The sequence below is a fragment of the Bos javanicus genome, chromosome 24 (genome assembly GCF_032452875.1).
Source record: "Bos javanicus breed banteng chromosome 24, ARS-OSU_banteng_1.0, whole genome shotgun sequence".
Lineage (NCBI taxonomy): Eukaryota > Metazoa > Chordata > Mammalia > Artiodactyla > Bovidae > Bos > Bos javanicus.
This window is the reverse complement of record NC_083891.1, coordinates 32343883-32362340: the sequence shown is the minus strand read 5'-3', so window position 1 is coordinate 32362340 and position 18458 is coordinate 32343883. Positions and strand designations below refer to the sequence as shown.

Sequence of the window (18458 nt, the reverse complement as noted above, 5' to 3'; positions counted from 1 at the left end):
CTTTCCCAGACACCTGCTTCTCCTCTCAGCTTCAGGGAAAAGAGAAGTTTTCATAGGACTCTCTGGGTTTCGTAGCAACCAATCCACCCCCACACCTCTGCCCACAGGCACCCTTCCGCCCTTCCTCCTGGGGCCTCAGGATAATCACACTTCCCACACCCTGGATCCCATGCTCTCCTCCTACTTTCTGGGTGCTCCTTTTCCTCCTTATCTTTAACCGCTCCCTTTTTCATCGCAAATAGGAAGGAACAGATAAGCATTTGCAGGTCTTCCATCCAACGAGCAAAAGCACCCAATTCCTCTCTGGTCCTGAACCCCCTTTGACCATTGTCCCCTTCCTTCTCGCCTTCCCCTTCCCCATCTACACTCTTTCCACCTCGTTCCCTCCAGGAGCTATCCACTGACTGCAGACCAGGTTCACTTCCCACCACATCACTAAAGCTGTCCTCACTTCATCCCAGTAAGTTGTGCCACCAGATCCTAGGGGCACTTTCCAGCAGGCAGCACACTGCATCACTGGACAGTGTCAGCCAGCCCAGCCCACGAGCCTCCAGAGCCCTGCACCTCCTCCGAGGGCTCTGTGCAAACTTCCACTTTCTCTACTTCCTCTGACTGGGCCGTTCATCACTGGAATCTCCAACAATGACACCTCCTGGCCCTTTCCCACAGCTTTACCTGCTTATATGCTTATGACTTCAAACTCCACATTTCCATCTCTTACTCAGTTCTACCATTCAACTCTCTACTGTTTACCTCCACCTGGAGGACACAGGAATACCTTCTGCTCAGGAAGCACAAAGTTGAACTCACTTATCTCACACATGCACACTCACACACAAAAACTCCCTGTCCCCACTCCCACTTTTCACAATCAACTGTCCCATTATTCACCTCACTTCTCAATTCAGAAAAAAGCTGCTGATGCTGAAGCTCCCATACTTTGGCCACCTGATGTGAAGACCCGACTCACTGGAAAAGACCCTGATGCTGGGAAAGACAAGGTAGGAGAAGGGGGTGACAGAGGATGAGATGGTTGCATGGCATCATCGATTCAATGGACATGAGTTTGAGCAAACTCCGGGAGATACTGAAGGACAGGGAAGCCTGGTGTGCTGCAGTCCATGGGATCACAGAGAGTGAGACACGACTGAGCAACTGAAGAACAACATCCACTTTTCTATGACCATACCACCCTAAAAGGGCTCCATCTCGTCCAATCTCAGAAGCTAAGCAGGGTTGGGCCTGGTTAGTACTTGGATGGGAGAAATAAGTACCACTTGCTGGCTTTCTCCTTTTCACCCCTTCCACAACTCAATCAGTCCGATCAATTCTACCTCCTAAATGTTAACTATATCTAAACACTTTTCACCACTCCCACTGCTTCCAGTCCCACATGACCCACAGCAGTCTCCTTTGAGTTACTCAGCAGCTTCCTCACATCTAATATTTCCACATGGGATTCTGGATCAAGAAGTTGACATTTCCAAAATCTTAAATTATTCTTAAAATACTCCAAATATCCTTTACACTCTTTACTATTATAGATATCCAAAATTTTTGATCAGTAAGAAATAAGTTTAGAAATATGTACAGAAAATCGTACCCTACACTGAATAGTACAACACTGGGAAACACCAGCAGATATTATGGGTGATGGGCTTCCCAGGTGGGGCTACTGGTAAAGAACCCGCCTGCCAATTCAGGAGACAAGAAAGACGGGAGTTTGATCACTGGTAGGAAAGATCCCCTGGAGAAGGAAATGGCAACCTACTCCAGTATCCTTGCCTGGAAAATTCCATGGACAGAGGAGCCTGGTGGGCTACCGTCCATGGGGTCACAAAGAGTCAGACACGACTGAGCAACTGAGCACATACACATTACAGGTAATACTCAAGTATTTTCTCATGCAGATCTCTCAACAAAGTAAGAGGACAGCATCGTACAGAATCATCTCTATATTACCAATACAAGCTCTTATTTTGCTTTAAAAACATTTCTTGGAATACTACTCACAGAATTTATATAAAGCATGTTATTCAAACATATTAGCATTTATTTGCAAGAATATCTCACCATTAGCAATAGACATGAACACACACTTCTAATGTGGCAACAGCAGCAAACAAAACTGCCCAATTAGCTTCTCCTTTGTGCCCCAAGCCTAGAAGTACTGACCTTCACCTACATAGATTCCCTCTCTCCCTTCAACCTGACATCGTATCAGCTGGATTCCTTCCAACCAATCACATCTCTATGTTGACTGTTGAGCTTTAAATCTTGCAGAAGAATTATACTACACTTTACCATTTTCTCAACTTCTCAGGGTTTGGAAAAACAAATGAGATAGAAAATCAAGAAGCGGCAGGCACCGAGACTGAGTTTTCACAGGCCCAGTCCCAGCTCTCCCTACTCAGTCCTGTGGGTGAACTCACCTCACCTGATTATGCTGTTCCTCTGCATAAACCCTTCAATCCACCCTTAAGACAAGCCTGACTGACAAGTATAATGAGGGTGAAATTTTGAAAAAGCATTAACAACTGTCTCTCAGCTTTACATTTCCTAGCAGGTGACTTTCCAAGAACTAGCCCGAGGTAACCATGGTCAGGGTGGAAGTTGAGTAGAAAGTAAAGGGTCCCTGATGATGATCCAACCAGGCATGTTTCTGGCGTTCAGAACAGAACTCCAAGGTAAAGATTAAGAGCCAGGTCTCCATTTTATATACGGTAATGTGTATGTTTCAGGGCCATTCTCTCCAATCATTCCACCCTCTCCTCCTCCCACTGAGTCTGAAGCCAGTGCTCCGTGACAGCCTGGAGGGATGGGGGGCAGGGAGGTGGGAGGGGGGTTCAAGGTGGAGGGACACAAGCGTACCTAGGGCCAATTCATACTGATGGATGGCAAAAACCATCACAACATTGTAATTACCTTCCAATTAAAAAATTTTTTTAAAAATAGAACCAGGTTTCTGGTGAAGGATGAGAAGATTTTTAGAATTCGTTTTGCATTCCATCTTGGGCTAATTTTTGGACAACTCAGAGCATGTTTTCTTCCCTGCTGCAAAGATAATACTCTGTCCCCACTGAGGGTGAGGCCGTGAGGTCTGTTGCTTGAGTAGAGGAGGACAATGTGACATGGCAGAACAAAATACCCATTAGGGACTCAGGGCTATGTGAGATGAAAAGACGTAAGATGGGACACGTGGCTCCTGACCCTGAGCCCAGAGAGCGAGGTAGGTCCAGGGAACAATGAGAATGGGTAGTGACAAGTGGGACGCTAGGAAAAGGGCCCCCAGCAGGCACCGAGCCGAGCACCAACCTGCACAGCGGCCAAGTCAAAGTAAACTCGGCAGTGCGGGCAGAGGGAAGGTCAAATGCTGGTCCCCAGAGCTGCTCCAAGCCCCCACGTGTCACTCAAGACCCTGTGGCCACACCCAAGGAGTGTGTCCAAGGTGAACCAGCAAGCCTAGGCCACGTGTCGGATGGAAGATTCGAGAGAGGGTCAGGGTGACACGAAGCCAGCAAGAGCCAAGGTGAGACTCCTTGCAAGATGAGGCAGCCGAGGAGCATATCTGTGCTTGTGATAAACTGAAACACCTGGGTGTGACTCCCTGTGTGTTTTACCTTAGCTACAAGGATGCGCTAGGAAGAGAGGCTGCAGAGGAACCAAAGGCAGTACACACAGAGAAAGGCTCGCCTTCACACTTAAAGGCACCTTAAAAAAAAAAAGGCCACCTTAATGAGATGGGCTTCCCAGGTTGATGCTAGGGATAAAGAAACCGCCTGCCAGTGCAGGAGACAAACGAGACTTGGGTTTAATCGCTGGGTCAGGAAGATAGTCTGAAGAAGGAAATGGCAATCCACTCCAGTACTCTTGCCTGGGAAATCCCATGGACAGAGGAGCCTGGCGGGCTACAGTCCATGGGGTCACAAAGAGATGGGCACGACTAAAGTGATTTAGCACACACTGAGATGGGAGAGGACACAGGTGAGAGGCTCTGGGAGGCCAATCGTTTTACAAAAAAGCCACTGTGATGGAGGGACCCGAAGACTAACATTTAGTCCTCCAAACTCCCAGAAGGAGAAGGCGCTTGTTGAAACATCTGAGCCAATTTAAAAAATAAATTCTATGCACACCTGAGTTTAATGTATTTGTAACCGTGCTACACAAGACACGCTGTGATTTGGTGGCTGCTACTTACTCACCCCTCCTATCTGCAAAATCCCTGCCATCGAGGCTGCTTCTCACTTGGCACGTGACCTTTCTTCTGCCTTGAGCCCTTTTCTTCTCTATTTTTACCTGGTACGTCTATGCACTCTTCATATATCACCTTAGGGTGAGTTCCTCCAAGAAACTAATCCTTCAAGTTCTAGTTACATACTTCTTATATGTTCCATGATACTCTACATGTCATAGCTCCCATACTTTGTACATATTGTACAATAAAGACTAGTCTGAGCTAGTAATCTACCAATCTCAGTGAGGGAAGGATCCTGTCTGACAGTATTTTAAGGTACTTCACATGATCCTGGGCATTCAGAAAACACTCAAAACTGCTGCTTCAACTGCAATGTCTTTGAGAAGAAGAAACTGTCATAGCATGTATCCTGTGGGCTCATCTCATTAAGATAGCCTTTTTTTTAAGGTGGCCTTTAAGGTTTGTAGTAGGCCTTTAAGGCCTTGTAGTTCATAAGGTTTAGGATCCATGACAATTTTAAGACTGGATCTCAAGTTTGGGGGAGAATGGATACATGTCTATGTATGGTTGAGTCCCTTTGCTGTCCACCTGAAACTATCACAACATTATGAATGGGCTATGCTCCAATATAAAATAAAGAGTTAAGAAAAGAAAGACTGGCACTCAATTTCTCTTACTTAGAGGGGAGTAGAAGAGTACCCACTTTTACAGGGCTTCTTCCTAGGTTAAGAGATGGAAATTTATGGCAGTCAAGTTCAAAAGGATTAGCACTAAATAAATGATAAAGTAGTGAATACGTGTGCGTGAACTTAGTCGCTCAGTCATGTCCGACTCCATACAACCCATGGACTATGGCCCACCAGGCTCCTCTGTCGATGGCATTCCCCAGGCAAGTATACTAGAGTGGGTTGCTATTTCCTTCTCCAGAGCATCTTTCCAACCCAGAGACTGAACCCAAATCTTCTGCATTGGCAGGCAGATTTTTACCACTGGGCCATCTAGTGCATACTCACAAGAAAAAGTGAAAAAATACATTCAAGGCTTACCTTTGCAGTTAATGTCAGCAATTACTTCATTCCTTTCCATGGTTTCTAACAGCTGTCTTACTTCTTCAGCGTTGCCGTTTCTGGCATGATGGAGAAGCTGTTGTTCTGCGTCTGTACTCATTTCTAGATTTAAAAAATAGTAACACTACTATTAATCTAAGAACATATATTAGCTTTTGGATGTTCTGCCAACAGAGAAAGGGGAAAAAAATCATCTTCATTTTGTAGCTAATAAGACAGACAAAAGGAATAATTAAATGAATCAGCTGCAGGGTCAAAATTTGACCTTGAGACTCTGTGCCCTGTGTATTATTACTGAAGCCTCAGCTTCCTTACCTGCAAAATACAATCAACTTCATGACCTGTGGTAAGATTGTGTCTATGAAAACTGTCAAAGTATTTTGTAAATAGTTATCAGTACAACATTAACAACCTTATGTCTATAAAGTTAAAATATGGCAATTCATCAATTCATATAGAATTATCAAAAGACTGAAATGATCTAAATGAACACATTGGAAACTTGTGAGAAAATAAATTACAGATAAGGATCCTAGAGCCACCATACTTATCAATAAACTCTCATGTTCTTATCAAGCTTCAAGACAACTATAGAGGAAAACAACCAAATTTAAAGCATTTATCCCAGAAAAAATAGAAATTTCTTTCATACTAATGATCATTTGGGCTTCCCCAATGGCTCAGAAGGTGAAGAATCCACCTGCAGTAAAGGAGATGTGGGTTCGATCCCTGGATTGGGAAGATCCCCTGGGGAAGGGCATGACAACCCATTCCAGTACTCTTGCCAAGAAAATCCATGGATAGAGGAGCCTGGCCGGCTGCAATCCACAGGGTCACAAAGAGCTGGACATGACTGAAGTGACTGAGCACAATAATCAGTTAAAGGCAAACAGATCAAGCAATGGTATTTTTTGCCTACCTCATTAGCACAAATAAAAAAAGTAAACACACCAAATGCTGGCATGAACAGAAAATGTGCAGTCCAGTAAACCGTTAATATTATGCATATTATATATGACTTGCACCCAAGTTATTATACACGTTATACACACAAGTTATTGCACACATATGTTGCAGAGGGAGGAAGAGACAACAAACTGCCAAGATGAAATAATTTCAAAATACGCAAATACCCAGGGAGGATGCCAGGAGATGGCCAAGTAAGAAACTCCAGGACCTGTCTTTCCACCTGCACAACAAGTGCACTTGCAGAATCTGTCTGATGTAACTACTGTGGAACTCTGGAGCCTACTGAAGACGTGCAACTGCCCGGGAAGACTTGGAAGGTAACTGTGGTGATTTCAGCTCTTAGCAGAGCAGCGGTTCCCTATCCTTCAGACACTTGGTAGGTATCTGTACACATGCTCCTGGAGCAGCCTGCTGCAGTCAAGGTTGGCAAAAAGGACCCTGTGCTCCAAATACTGGGGAGCTAGGCTCTGATCACTGATTGCTGCTTTTGATCACAGACATGCAGACAAACAAGTGGGCAGCCACTGTTGCTGCATCTGGCCCCTTGTTGCAGGTCTTTCCAGTGGGCTGGAATGCCAGAAGATTTAAACAGCTAGCACCCTTTTGCCCCCCATTCATTTTTCCATCTTCCCCCTAAATTTCCCCTTAATTTTCCTCTAGTAAAAACTAGGACATTTACAACCAAATGCATATGTGGGGGAAATTACAACATGACTGCTCATTCCCACCCAAAAGCCCAAAAGACATGAGACAACCTTAAGTTTATACCTCAGGCTGGCCTTCAGCACAGAGGCAGTCTACATCAAAACAAAAAAAATAGCAAACCCTGGGGAAGAGGGTGCATCTGATTTTTAGAGTTATTGCATTAGATTCAAATGTCCAGTTTTCAGCAGTACTGTTCCCTCCCAAAAAGACACAAATCACACAAAGAAACAGGAAAGCAGGGCCCACTCAAAGGAAAAAAACAAGTCAACAGAAACTGTCCCTGAAGAAGAATTGATGGCAGACATACCAGACAAAGATTTTAGAACAACTGTCTTAAAAATGATTAAGAACTAAAGGAAGAAGCAGAGAAAGTCAAGATGTATAAACAAAATGGAAATAAAGATAGAAAACCTAAAATGAAGCCAAAAAGAAATTTTGCAGCTTCAAAGTGCAGTCACTAAAGTGAAAATTTGACTCGAGGGATTCAAAAGCAGATTTGAGCAGGAAGAATCAGTGAACTTGAAGACAGGACAACAGAAATTAATAACTCTGAGGACCAGAAACAAAAAAGACTGAAGAAAAGTGACCCAAACTTAGGAGATCTGTAGGACACCAACAAGCAAACCAATACAGGAATCACAGGTATCCCAGAAGAGAGAAGGGGGTAGAGCATTTGAAGAAATAATGGCCAAAAACTTCCCAAATTTGGTCAAAGACATGAACATAAATATTCAAGAAGTCAAGGAACACGAAGATGAAATTGGAGATATATACTCACACTTTCAAAAAACAGAATTTTGAAAGTAAGCCAAGAGAAAAGCAAAATGTCACACAAGGGATCCTCGATAAGATAATCATATTTCTGTGAGAAACTCTGAAGGCCAGAAGGCAGTGGGTAAAGAGTAAAATACTTAGGAGTTAAGTGTGTGCCTGGCTTGGATCTTAACCATCCTTGGACTGTCTGGGCTTTGTGCTAGTCACGCTTCTGCTTGTCTGTGTTCTGCTGCCTGATCAGCTGTGGGTACCCATGTCCCTCCTTGCAAGTCTTCTGTGTCCACCCATTCCTGAGAACTAGAGCTGGGCCTCCGTGTGCTGAGAAGAACAGGAAGAGCAGCCTGTTTACCTCACAGACTCCTGCCGGCAGGGGCCCAGAACCTGGTCCCTTCAGAGCGCTACCAGATAACCCCTCAGCGCCCAGAACTCACTCACGTCCCCTTGAAAGGGCTCTTATAAACCCTCAGGGAAAACAAACTCAGACTCTAACCCAGGGACTGATTTCAGAGAATATTTTCCTAGGAGATGTCATCTAGCAGTCACCATAATGTCCTTTCTTCTCAACAGATTGTTGATCGGCATTTACACTAACCACCCTAAATCACCTCCGCTTCATTTATAGTGCATGCTTATTAAAACACTCCATTAGTCATTTAAAAAGCTTTATACTTATATTCACTGCAGCCCTATTTATAAAGCAAATATGTTAATGTCCATTAGTAAAGGTTTGTTCACAAAACTGAATACTATAAAATCATCAACAAGGTTATAAAAGGAATTTCTAAAACCATGGCACTGCAATGTATCATCAAGTCAGACGGATTTAATGTAACAATCTCTTTACAAATTCACAGAAAAAGAAAAATGCATTAGGATAACAGTGGTTACTTCTTACAGTGAAGTTATGAATGGCTTTGATTGTCTTTTGACAGTTATGCTTTCTGAACTCCCTACAATATAACAGCATTTAATCCTTATAAGAAAAGTTACTGAAGATATAAAACAAAAAATCTTGTCAAATTAAATGGACATTTCATCATAGGTGATTTTTTATATATATTTTAGCGAGACAAGTACATTTTATAAGAAGTGACAATCTGCTTTTGCTGGCATAAGAGATGGCACAAAAAAATGTTCATTTAATATTTTTCTCCTGTTTTTCAAGAATGAATCAAAGAACACTTGAAGTATCTTCAGAACATACTAGAAGTTGTTTAATGTTACCTTGGGTTCTTACCATACCGGGTTTACAGAAAAAAAGTTGTAAAGTTTTTCAACTTCTGTATAATAAATATGAAAAGGGTACAGTCAAGTCTATTATTTATTTAACAGTCCACAGTAATATTCATATATTCAATAATATCATATTCACCACAACAGTTACTGATAAGTGCTGGAACTGAGATTAAGAATTATTCAAAGGTTTGGGAATTCCCTGGTGGTCCAGTGGTTAGGACTGCTGGGGCCTAGGTTCAATCCCTGGTCAGAGAACGAAGATCCTGAAAGTCGAGGGGCATGGTCAAAAAAAAAAAATTATTCAAATGTTGCAAAGTACCCAAGGACAGAAACTGCTACAGGCACTGGAGGTATCACACAGTCGCTGCCCTCCAGACAGGGCACACATGTGCTCGGTCACACCAACATGTGCTAAGTACAGTAATGAGCAAGGGACAGTGGCTGTCCATAGGACAAAGGGGGTGACTAGCCCTTTACCTGCATTAGTGAAGGAAGGAACCACAGAGAAAGTGAAATTCAAGCTGGGACTTGAAGACTGAGGAGGTCACCAAGACCAGCAGGACAAAGGTTTCTGCCCCAGCTGGACAACTGTTACACCAGGAACAGTCTTGGGTGAAGATGTGATTCCATTTGGTCGTGGTGAGTTTGAGATTCCTGTCGAAAAAAGAGAGGGAGATGTCTGGTAAGCAACCAGCTTATACCAGCCTGAGCACAAGAAAACAGTTCTAGGGGAGAAGTACAATAGTCAGTACATTAGTGTTCATGAAAATCATGGGGGTAATCAGGACCTCTTACTGAAAGAAGAGCAAGAGTGAAGGGAAAGGAGGCCAGCGACTACGATGTAGCAAGAAAGATCTAAGCATGGATGGGGGGCGGGGTGGGGTGGTACCAGAAGAGGGTGGGAGTGTCAACCAAGAGAGGAGTTTCCGGGGGTTAGAAGGTGTGAAATGTCGAAGGAAGAGCAGGAACAAGGCCTGAAAACGCAGCTGATTTGGCAAGAAGAAGGTGAATTCAAGAATATTTCAAGTAGAAATGACAGACCCGCAAACAGACGGGGGTAAACTGAGGAGTAAAAGTGGGACGATGGGGAGAGAGTGCAGCAAACTCCTTTAGAGAGACTTTGTTTGAAGGGCTGGTGATAAGTTCCGTTTTCAGATTTTTAGATACCTGGGCATGTTCATAGCTGTGGGGCTAGAGCCAGGAGAGAGGAAAAGCTTGAAAGGCAGGAGAAAGAATGAAGATGAGAAAGATCCTAGAAGAGCCTGAAGTAGGTGGATGAAAAGCCCAAAGGGAGGATTAGCCTTGAAGAGAGGAAGCCCACACTAAGCCGGCTGGGGGTAGGGGTTAAAGGGCCAGTGGAGGCTGGGTAGATAGAGCTCCTTTCTGATGCTGACAACTTCCTGAGACACAGATTTTTAAGTACCTTAATAGGTGAGAGTAGTCTTAGTATGCGGAGAAGGCAATGGCACCCCACTCCAGTACTCTTGCCTGGAAAATCCCATGGATGGAGGAGCCTGGTGGGCTGCAGTCCATGGGGTCGCGAATAGTCAGATACGACTGAGCGACTTCACTTTCACTTTTCACTTGCATGCCTTGGAGAAGGAAATGGCAACCCACTCCAGTGTTCTTGCCTGGAGAATCCCAGGAACGGGGGAGCCTGGTGGGCTGCCGTCTATGGGGTCGCACAGAGTCGGACATGACTGAAGTGACTTAGCAGCAGCAGCATACTTGATATACGCCACTAAATGTCCATTAATTACAGTGGATAAATTGTGGCTCTAACAACTCTGAAATCTTGGCAGAGAAACCCTAAAACTGTAACTTAAAGGGCAATCAACTCATTCAATTCAGTCAGAGGTCTGTTATGTTACAAACTGAATGTCTATTTTTCTTTACTATTCCAGCTGAACTTTTACAGAATCAAAAAAGAAAATTCCTAGAGAAATCAAAGACAGTAAAGTTCAATAATCAGAGCCAATTCACTCAAGTACCAGAAATTCAAAATATTAAATGATGTGCTTTGGGATTTCCCTGGCAGTCCAGTGGATAAGACTCTGTGCTCCCAGTGCAGAGGGGCTTGTGTTCAATCCCTGGCTGGGGAAACTAAGATCTCACATGCCACATGGTGCAATCTTACAAGAATAAAAAAAAATTACCTTTCAAAAAAGTTCTTAAAGGTGTCTGAAGTTAAAATTCAAAGACATCCAAGGCTAACTTTATTAGATCACAAATACAGCAATGTTTAACGGGACATCATAAAATATCAGGAAAGCACGGTGATGCTCAAAAACTTAAACATAAAATTACCGGATAATCCAGCAATTCCACTTCTCTGAGTGTACGCCCAAAAGAACTCAAGGGACTCTTGAAAGAGATATCTGTTCACGATCACAGAAGTGTTCTTCACAACAGCCAAGAGGTGGAAGTTGTCCAAGTGCCCCCTGGCAGATGAATGGATAAGCAAAATGTACTACAAATGTACAATGGACTACTATTCAGCCTTAAAAAGGAATGAAATCCTGAAACGTGCCACAATAACGATGAAGCCAGAACACATTATTTGAAATAAGCCAGACACCAAAGGACAAATACGTGACTCCACTTATATAAGATATTTGGAGCAGACAAATTCATGTAGCCAAAAATTGAAATGGTGGTGAACAGAAGCTGGAAGAGAAGAAAATGGAGAGTTAGTGTTTAATGGGTACAGAGCTTCCATTTGGGATAAGAAAGTTCTAGAGACGGACAGAGACAGTGGCTACTGCATAATATATTTTAAAATGGCTAAGATTTTATGTTCTATGTAATTTACAATTTAAAAAAATGAGGAAGCATCTGAAATGAGTCTAACAAGTGCCAAATAGCTTTTGTACTAGTAAAAAGTCAAAGGAAGCCAACTATTCAAAACACCTTATGACTATGTTGTGATTATTTTTAAAATTCTCAGATATTGATTTTATGCTTGGTAATACATTATTAAAATATTTGAATTATACTGTATGCTAAGAATTTGAATAGTGAGAAAAATTAAATATTTATGAATATATTTTACAAACCAAGTCTTTAAAACCAAAAAAAAAAAAAAAAAAAACCCCAGCGTGCTCAGCACTGTATTCCAAAGTACTCAACTGCTTAATGGTATATTTTTTCCCCGATATTTTTCCAATACTATATTTTAATATAAGGAAAATATTTAAAAAGTGACTATTAAAACATGACAACAGAAATAAAATAGCTTTGTTCCCATGGACAGAGGAGCCGGGTAGGCTGAGGTCCATGGGGTCGCTAGAGTCGGACACGAGTGAGCGACTTCACCTTCACTTTTCACTTTCATGCATTGGAGAAGGAAATGGCAACCCACTCCAGTGTTCTTGCCTGGAGAATCCCAGGGACAGGGGAGCCTGGTGGGCTGCAGTCTATGGGGTCGCACAGAGTCGGACATGACTGAAGTGACTTAGCAGCAGCAGCTATCAATCTTATTAGTTCCTAGCAAATAATTATTAAGTTCTTTTATATTCTATATCCCAGGTATATGTGTGTATATACCTATTTGTACACAGGTGTATACAAACATATATGTATAAAACTATGACATTTCTGCTAACACAAATAATTAAATGCATTTTTGCTTGTTTTAGAAATTTAGCCTGGGTAGACAGATTCATGGAGAAGGCAATGGCACCCCCACTCCAGTACTCTTGCCTGGAAAATCCCATGGACAGAGGAACCTGGCGTGCTGCAGTCTATGGAGTCGCTAAGAGTCGTACAGGACTGAGCGACTTCACTTTGACTTTTCACCTTAATGCACTGGAAAAGGAAATGGCAACCCACTCCAGTGTTCTTGCCTGGAGAATCCCAGGGACGGGGAGCCTCGTGGGCTGCCGTCTATGGGGTCGCACAGAGTCACACATGACTGAAGCAACTTAGCAGCAGCAGACAGATTCATATTTAATCTAACACCACTTTTAGAGATGAAGAAACTGAACAGCACGAAGGGTACTTGCTAAGGGTATGACTTTACCAGCCACAACCAGAATTTAGAACTTCTAGTCAAGGGGTGAAATATTATTAATGCTATATATTTCATAAAACTCAATTCAGCCTCTAAAATTAAAGGTCCCTGATCCTAGTTATTGTTCACATGTGTGAACACCAAGGAAGCTGAATCTGAATTTTAGCTTAATCCTCTCATTTTAAGAAGCTTTACTCATTGAAATAAGATATCCAAGATATGGCAATTTAAGGAAAATGACAGCAAATTTTAAAGTCATTTTAGGAAGCACCTGCCTCTTTCTTTTAAAAATATGAAATTAAGTTAAAAATCGCTTTATTTTTAATTCAGTGAAACTTTCTAACTTCAACAGGACTCTGTACCCAGATCAAAAGCATCAACCTTTTTGCAGGAGAAATGAGAGACACCTGGCTATAATTGTAGTATGTCTTACTACAGTTTGTAAGCCACTGAAATCAATGTAAAATGCCTATACCAAATTATATTTGACCTATTTACATTATCTTCTCTTATTCATATTCATTACATACCCATACTGACTTGGATGCCATACAGACATAATAAAAGAATAATCCTTCTTGCTATGATTTTTCTTCATTCAGTTGAAAATGCTAATGTTTAAAAGAACCGGTAAAAATTAAATAAGCTTCCCTGCTTTATGAAATTGATTAAACCTGAAATTGCTATGCATTTTATCTGCTTTTACAACCAAGAACTAACACTTACATTCATCCCTGATTTGAATCTGAACTTCATAGATTCTAAAAACTATTAACTATAGTTTCAAAATAGGTTGGACCCATAGAAGTCCACAAATTAGATGAATATAGTTTTATATAACAATAATATTCACCAAAAGAAGGCTGATCAACTACCACGTTCTAATGATAAAATTCCTTATATGTCAGATAAAGTGTATTTAAATGTATCCTATTTCCACATTTGAAAATTATCTTCCAAACCCTAATGAAATATACTGCAGTGCTGATCAGTTACCCACTATATGACCAGAACTTTTTCTTTAAAGGAAAACTTTAACCAAAGTAAAAATGTGGTTACCTTTCATTGTCACATGCTAGGAAACTGTACAGTTAAAGGCCACTTTCACTGTATAGCACAGGAATTCCCTGTTTGCTGGTTGATGAATATAGTGACTCAGAGTGACCTACTACATCCTCTTTAAGCGTTTAAAAAGTATTTCTTATACTTGCCTACGTTATTAGTCAAAGAGGACACGTAAGTGAGAAAACCCTACATTTCTAGGGATCAAGAACATTCTATAAGATAATTATATGATATGATCACCAATATATTCTGTACAAAATGCACGAAAGTATCTTTTCTGAGCCCTTACTAATAACTTCTGAAAAGATCGGTATAAGCTTGTTGCTAATTATACTGCTAACACCTGTCCTTTTTTAGGATCTGGAAAGAATTTACAAATCAATAAAGTTCTAATTACCCCCAGACTTGGCTTATTAACCACTTCAAATTTTTTTTACATGCCCTGGCTTTCTCCCCCATATGTTATTAGTTAAGATGATTTCTACTTTCTCCTGACTACTTTTCTCAGTGAATACACATAATGTACAAAAGCTCAGCTCCTTGTAATAGCAAGAGGTAAGAAACTGTCAAAGCATGAATATTGATATATTATGATTAAATACAGATGTGTCTAGGTAAAATAAAACCACATGAAGAAAAATTTTATTTTGTTAAATAGACAATGCATCATGTTATCATGCAAAAGAAACTGGCTGTATTTTTCTACCTAGTTGCTGGTTCCAAACAAGCATCATTTCCCTTTGCTTTGGGGAAAGAGTGGAAAAAGCAATGTTTTACAGAAATAACATTTAGCTGCTCTGAATTACAGGTGTAAGTGCTGTGCAAATAATACCTGCAAGGCTGAGAGCCTCCAGAGACAAGGATCAGCCACCCCACAACCTTTTACTGAGGAAAAACGAGATATTCAACAAGTGTCATCTGATAAACAGGCCCTGGCAAAACCCTACACTAATACACAACTGCTTCAGATAAATCTATTCAACTTGCAGCAGTTAACTCCTGTTTTGCCTATCAGTTGCTCAAGGCTAGAAGAAAAAGATACTTTCTAAAAAGGAACCATTACTGACAGTTTTCTCCCCTTTCTCCACCCACAGATTGTAGTAGGTAGAGCTCGTAGAGTAGAACTAGGGGAGGAAAAGAGGGTGGATTTTGTAACTATTCTGTAATTAACACCGAGACCTTTAAAATTTCAGCAGGGGGATCCAGAAATTATACCTACTACTCACTGCAAAAAACGTCCTTGCATCAGAGTCAGAACCCGAACACTCCTAAGCCATCAAAACAAATCGAAGTATTTTTCAAATTCTGAAATAAGAGGTGAGGACATTCTGAACTCTAAACCCAGAATGCATCAATTACAATATTACCATATGGCTGAGATTGTCAAGAAAAATACATCTCTGATTCTACCCACAAACACCTAATCACTAAATTTGCAACATTCTAACAGTCTAGTTTAACTTAATATCACATGCCAACGGTTCACTTCACTATCTGCATAAAGCTAAGACTTTCACAACTAACATTAACTACATGAAGGCAACCCTTTTCAACGCCTCCTGCCAAACAGCAGGGCCACCGGGTAAATAAATCTTTGTTTCTATTCGGTTCAGTCGGTCAGTCATGTCCGACTCTTTGCGACCCCGTGGACTGCAGCATTGTTTCTATTAGGCAGCTGCAATCTTTCATACTGTTTCTGAACTCCTTTGATGGTCTTTGGTGCTAGTGGGAACTGACCACGAGGCACACAGTGAGAAGGGTCACGTGAACAGCTCGTGACTTCCACTGTGAATCAACCCTCCTCAGGATAGTAGGAAACTCAAAGTTGGGATGCACACATCCAAGTACCTAGAAAGCACGCAGCTGATGACTTCTCAGGGAATGCACGAGACACCGGGACGAAGTCCTAGCACCCAGAGTGGAAATGCCAACGTCTTACTACTTGCAACAACTTCCCTGCAGCGCCGGAGCAGCCAGGGACTTCGGGGCGGTCGAGGTCTGGGTCCGAGCCTGGTACCTCCAGACCCAGACTCTGCCCATCCTCGGAGACTTGCCCTCACTCCCCACCACGCGCGGACAGACCTCCCCCAGCACCATGCAGGGAAGAGCCCGCTTGCCCTGAAGCCGGCCCTAGGAAACTGACCTACGCGGTCACCCGGGTTCCAGATCTCCCGGGGTGGGGACCACAATCGCAGGCTGCCCGCGTCACGCCCAGGAGGCGGCCGTCACCTGGCTCGCACTCCCGGAAGACTCGCGGCCCCGCGGATCGTCGGTCTCGGGGATCCCAGCGCCCGGCGGAGAGCGAGGCCGCTTGGGACCACTCAGCGAGGTGACACCGCCCCTCCGCGCTACCAGCCCCGCGAGCGCGCGCGCGCTCCGGTTTTATTTACGCCTTGCCCGGGCACCACGTGACCGGCGCGCGGGCCGTGTGGCGCGCTCGGCCCCCGGCCCCGCCCCCGGATGGTACGCCCCGCCCCCGACCTGGCACGCCCCGCCCCCAGCACGCTCCAGTCCCGCCCGGATCGCCGCGGATGGTTCCAGGATTTGCCAACTGCTGTCTGGAGGAACAAGGACTTCACGCTTCTTCCACACGCCCCGGCCCAAGAGAAGTACGGACCCTACTTCGAGGACACCCAGGAGCTGTGGCACGGAAAGGAAGCCCTCCAAGCCAAAGCAAATATATTTATAAATACTCAGTGCATTACCCAGCTGCCCAGGTTTTTTCTTTTCTGCTTTGGTTGCGACTTTACTCGTGGGAACTTAATCGGCAGTGTAAATTAGCTGCACCTCTCTTTTCACATGTCACATGATGATCTTTAAATCCTATACAGGTGTAAGCATCTAAGATGGATATGAGTGCTGCTGCTGCTGCTAGGTCGCTTCAGTCGTGTCCGCCTCTGTGCGACCCCATGGACGGAAGCCCACCAGGCTCCCCCGTCCCTGGGATTCTCCAGGCAAGAGTACTGGAGTGGGTTGCCATTTCCTTCTCCAGTGCATGAAAGCGAAAAGTGAAAGTGAAGTTGCTCAGTCCTGCCCGACTTTTAGCGACCCCATGGACTGCAGCCTACCAGGCTCCTCCGTCCATGGGATTTTCCAGGCAAGAGTACTGGAGTGGGGTGCCATTGCCTTCTCCGTGGATATGAGTAAGGTATGCTTAAAGAGAGATTTAAGTTTTCCTTCACTTCGTCCCCCCATCACACAGCTTTCATAGAGTCCATCTCTACGGACTCGCACAACAGGTCTAGCCAGAGTAGTTAATACATAGTCTATTATATGAAAGTACACACTGTAGTGTAATTACACCTTTTAAAAACATGCATAGCTGAAAAAGACGAAGTTACGAGCATACGAAAAAATTTTCAACTGTCTTGTATTTTCCAGTGTATTTAATGAACATGTTCTTCTGTAATGAACATTAATAAACAGGTATCATATTTAAGGGACGTAGGTTTTCAGTTAAGTCTAGAAACCTGGTTGAGAACCTATTGCACTTGTCTGTGATACATGATGTCAGATCTCTTAGAATGTTCCTGGAGAACACAAGAAACCTTGCTTATATGTCCTAGGCTAGCATCATCTTTTCTTAGTGAAAAAGGCACTTGAAGAGCACAATCCTTCAAGGGTGAATTGTGTGGTAACTAAGGCAGTCATATTTGCCTCACAAGGAAACTTCAGAGTTTATTTTCTAAGAATACTGAATTACCTTCACAGCCAAAACAAAAATTGACTACCTGAATAAATTATCCACATTATTTCACAAAAGCCTTAATTCTCACTAACATGATTTAATTGCCTAAATTCACTACTCATTTCTTTTTTCAGTTCACGAAATTGAGTTTGTAAACATCCTAGCCAATAGGAAGATGAAAGTAACAGGAGGTAATCACCATGACTACCAATAAAAAGTTCTAATCTTGGTAAGATCACTCCTTGTACATATTTTTACAGGCGTCTCTTTGATATATATGTAGACAATCTTTAGGAAAAGGTATCTCTTCCGCATTTTTATTTCTGACTGCTAAGTCACTTCAGTTGTGTCTGACTCTGTGTGACCCCATAGACGGCAGCCCACCAGGGTCCCCCGTCCCTGGGATTCTCCAGGCAAGAACACTGGAGTGGGTTGCCATTTCCTTCTCCATTGCATGAAAGTGAAAGTGAAGTCGCTCAGTCATGTCCACTCTTAGCGACCCCATGGACTGCAGCCTACCAGGCTCCTCCATCCATGGGATTTTCCAGGCAAGAGTACTGGAGTGGGGTGCCATTCCCTTCTCCGTTAGTATACATATAAACACGTCAAGGGTGTAACAATTCTTATTGTAAAGCACTACTGTCCAATGCAACTTTCTGCAATGATAGAAATGTTCTATTAATATAATTCTACCCTGTCCAGTACAGTAGCCACCAGCCACATATGCCTGCTGAGCTCTTGAACTTT

General features: G+C 42.9%; 1 protein-coding gene across 5 annotated transcripts in view; it reads right to left on the bottom strand.

The window, feature by feature from the left end:
- Nucleotides 1-16379, bottom strand: part of OSBPL1A (oxysterol binding protein like 1A) — a 252855-nt gene extending 236476 nt beyond the window's left edge. Inside the window, exons 1-4 of one of the 5 annotated variants that reach the window (XM_061399735.1) lie at nucleotides 16167-16379; nucleotides 11254-11387; nucleotides 9424-9600; nucleotides 5242-5364 (exon numbers count right to left, since the gene is read on the bottom strand). In XM_061399735.1, coding sequence (XP_061255719.1) covers nucleotides 5242-5362 — 121 coding nt within the window. In that variant the 5' untranslated portion in view covers nucleotides 5363-5364; nucleotides 9424-9600; nucleotides 11254-11387; nucleotides 16167-16379. The remainder of the gene's footprint in view (nucleotides 1-5241; nucleotides 5365-9423; nucleotides 9601-11253; nucleotides 11388-16166) is intronic. The other 4 variants (XM_061399732.1, XM_061399734.1, XM_061399731.1 and 1 more) reach the window with 4 other exon arrangements.
- Nucleotides 16380-18458: the final 2079 nt, after the last annotated feature.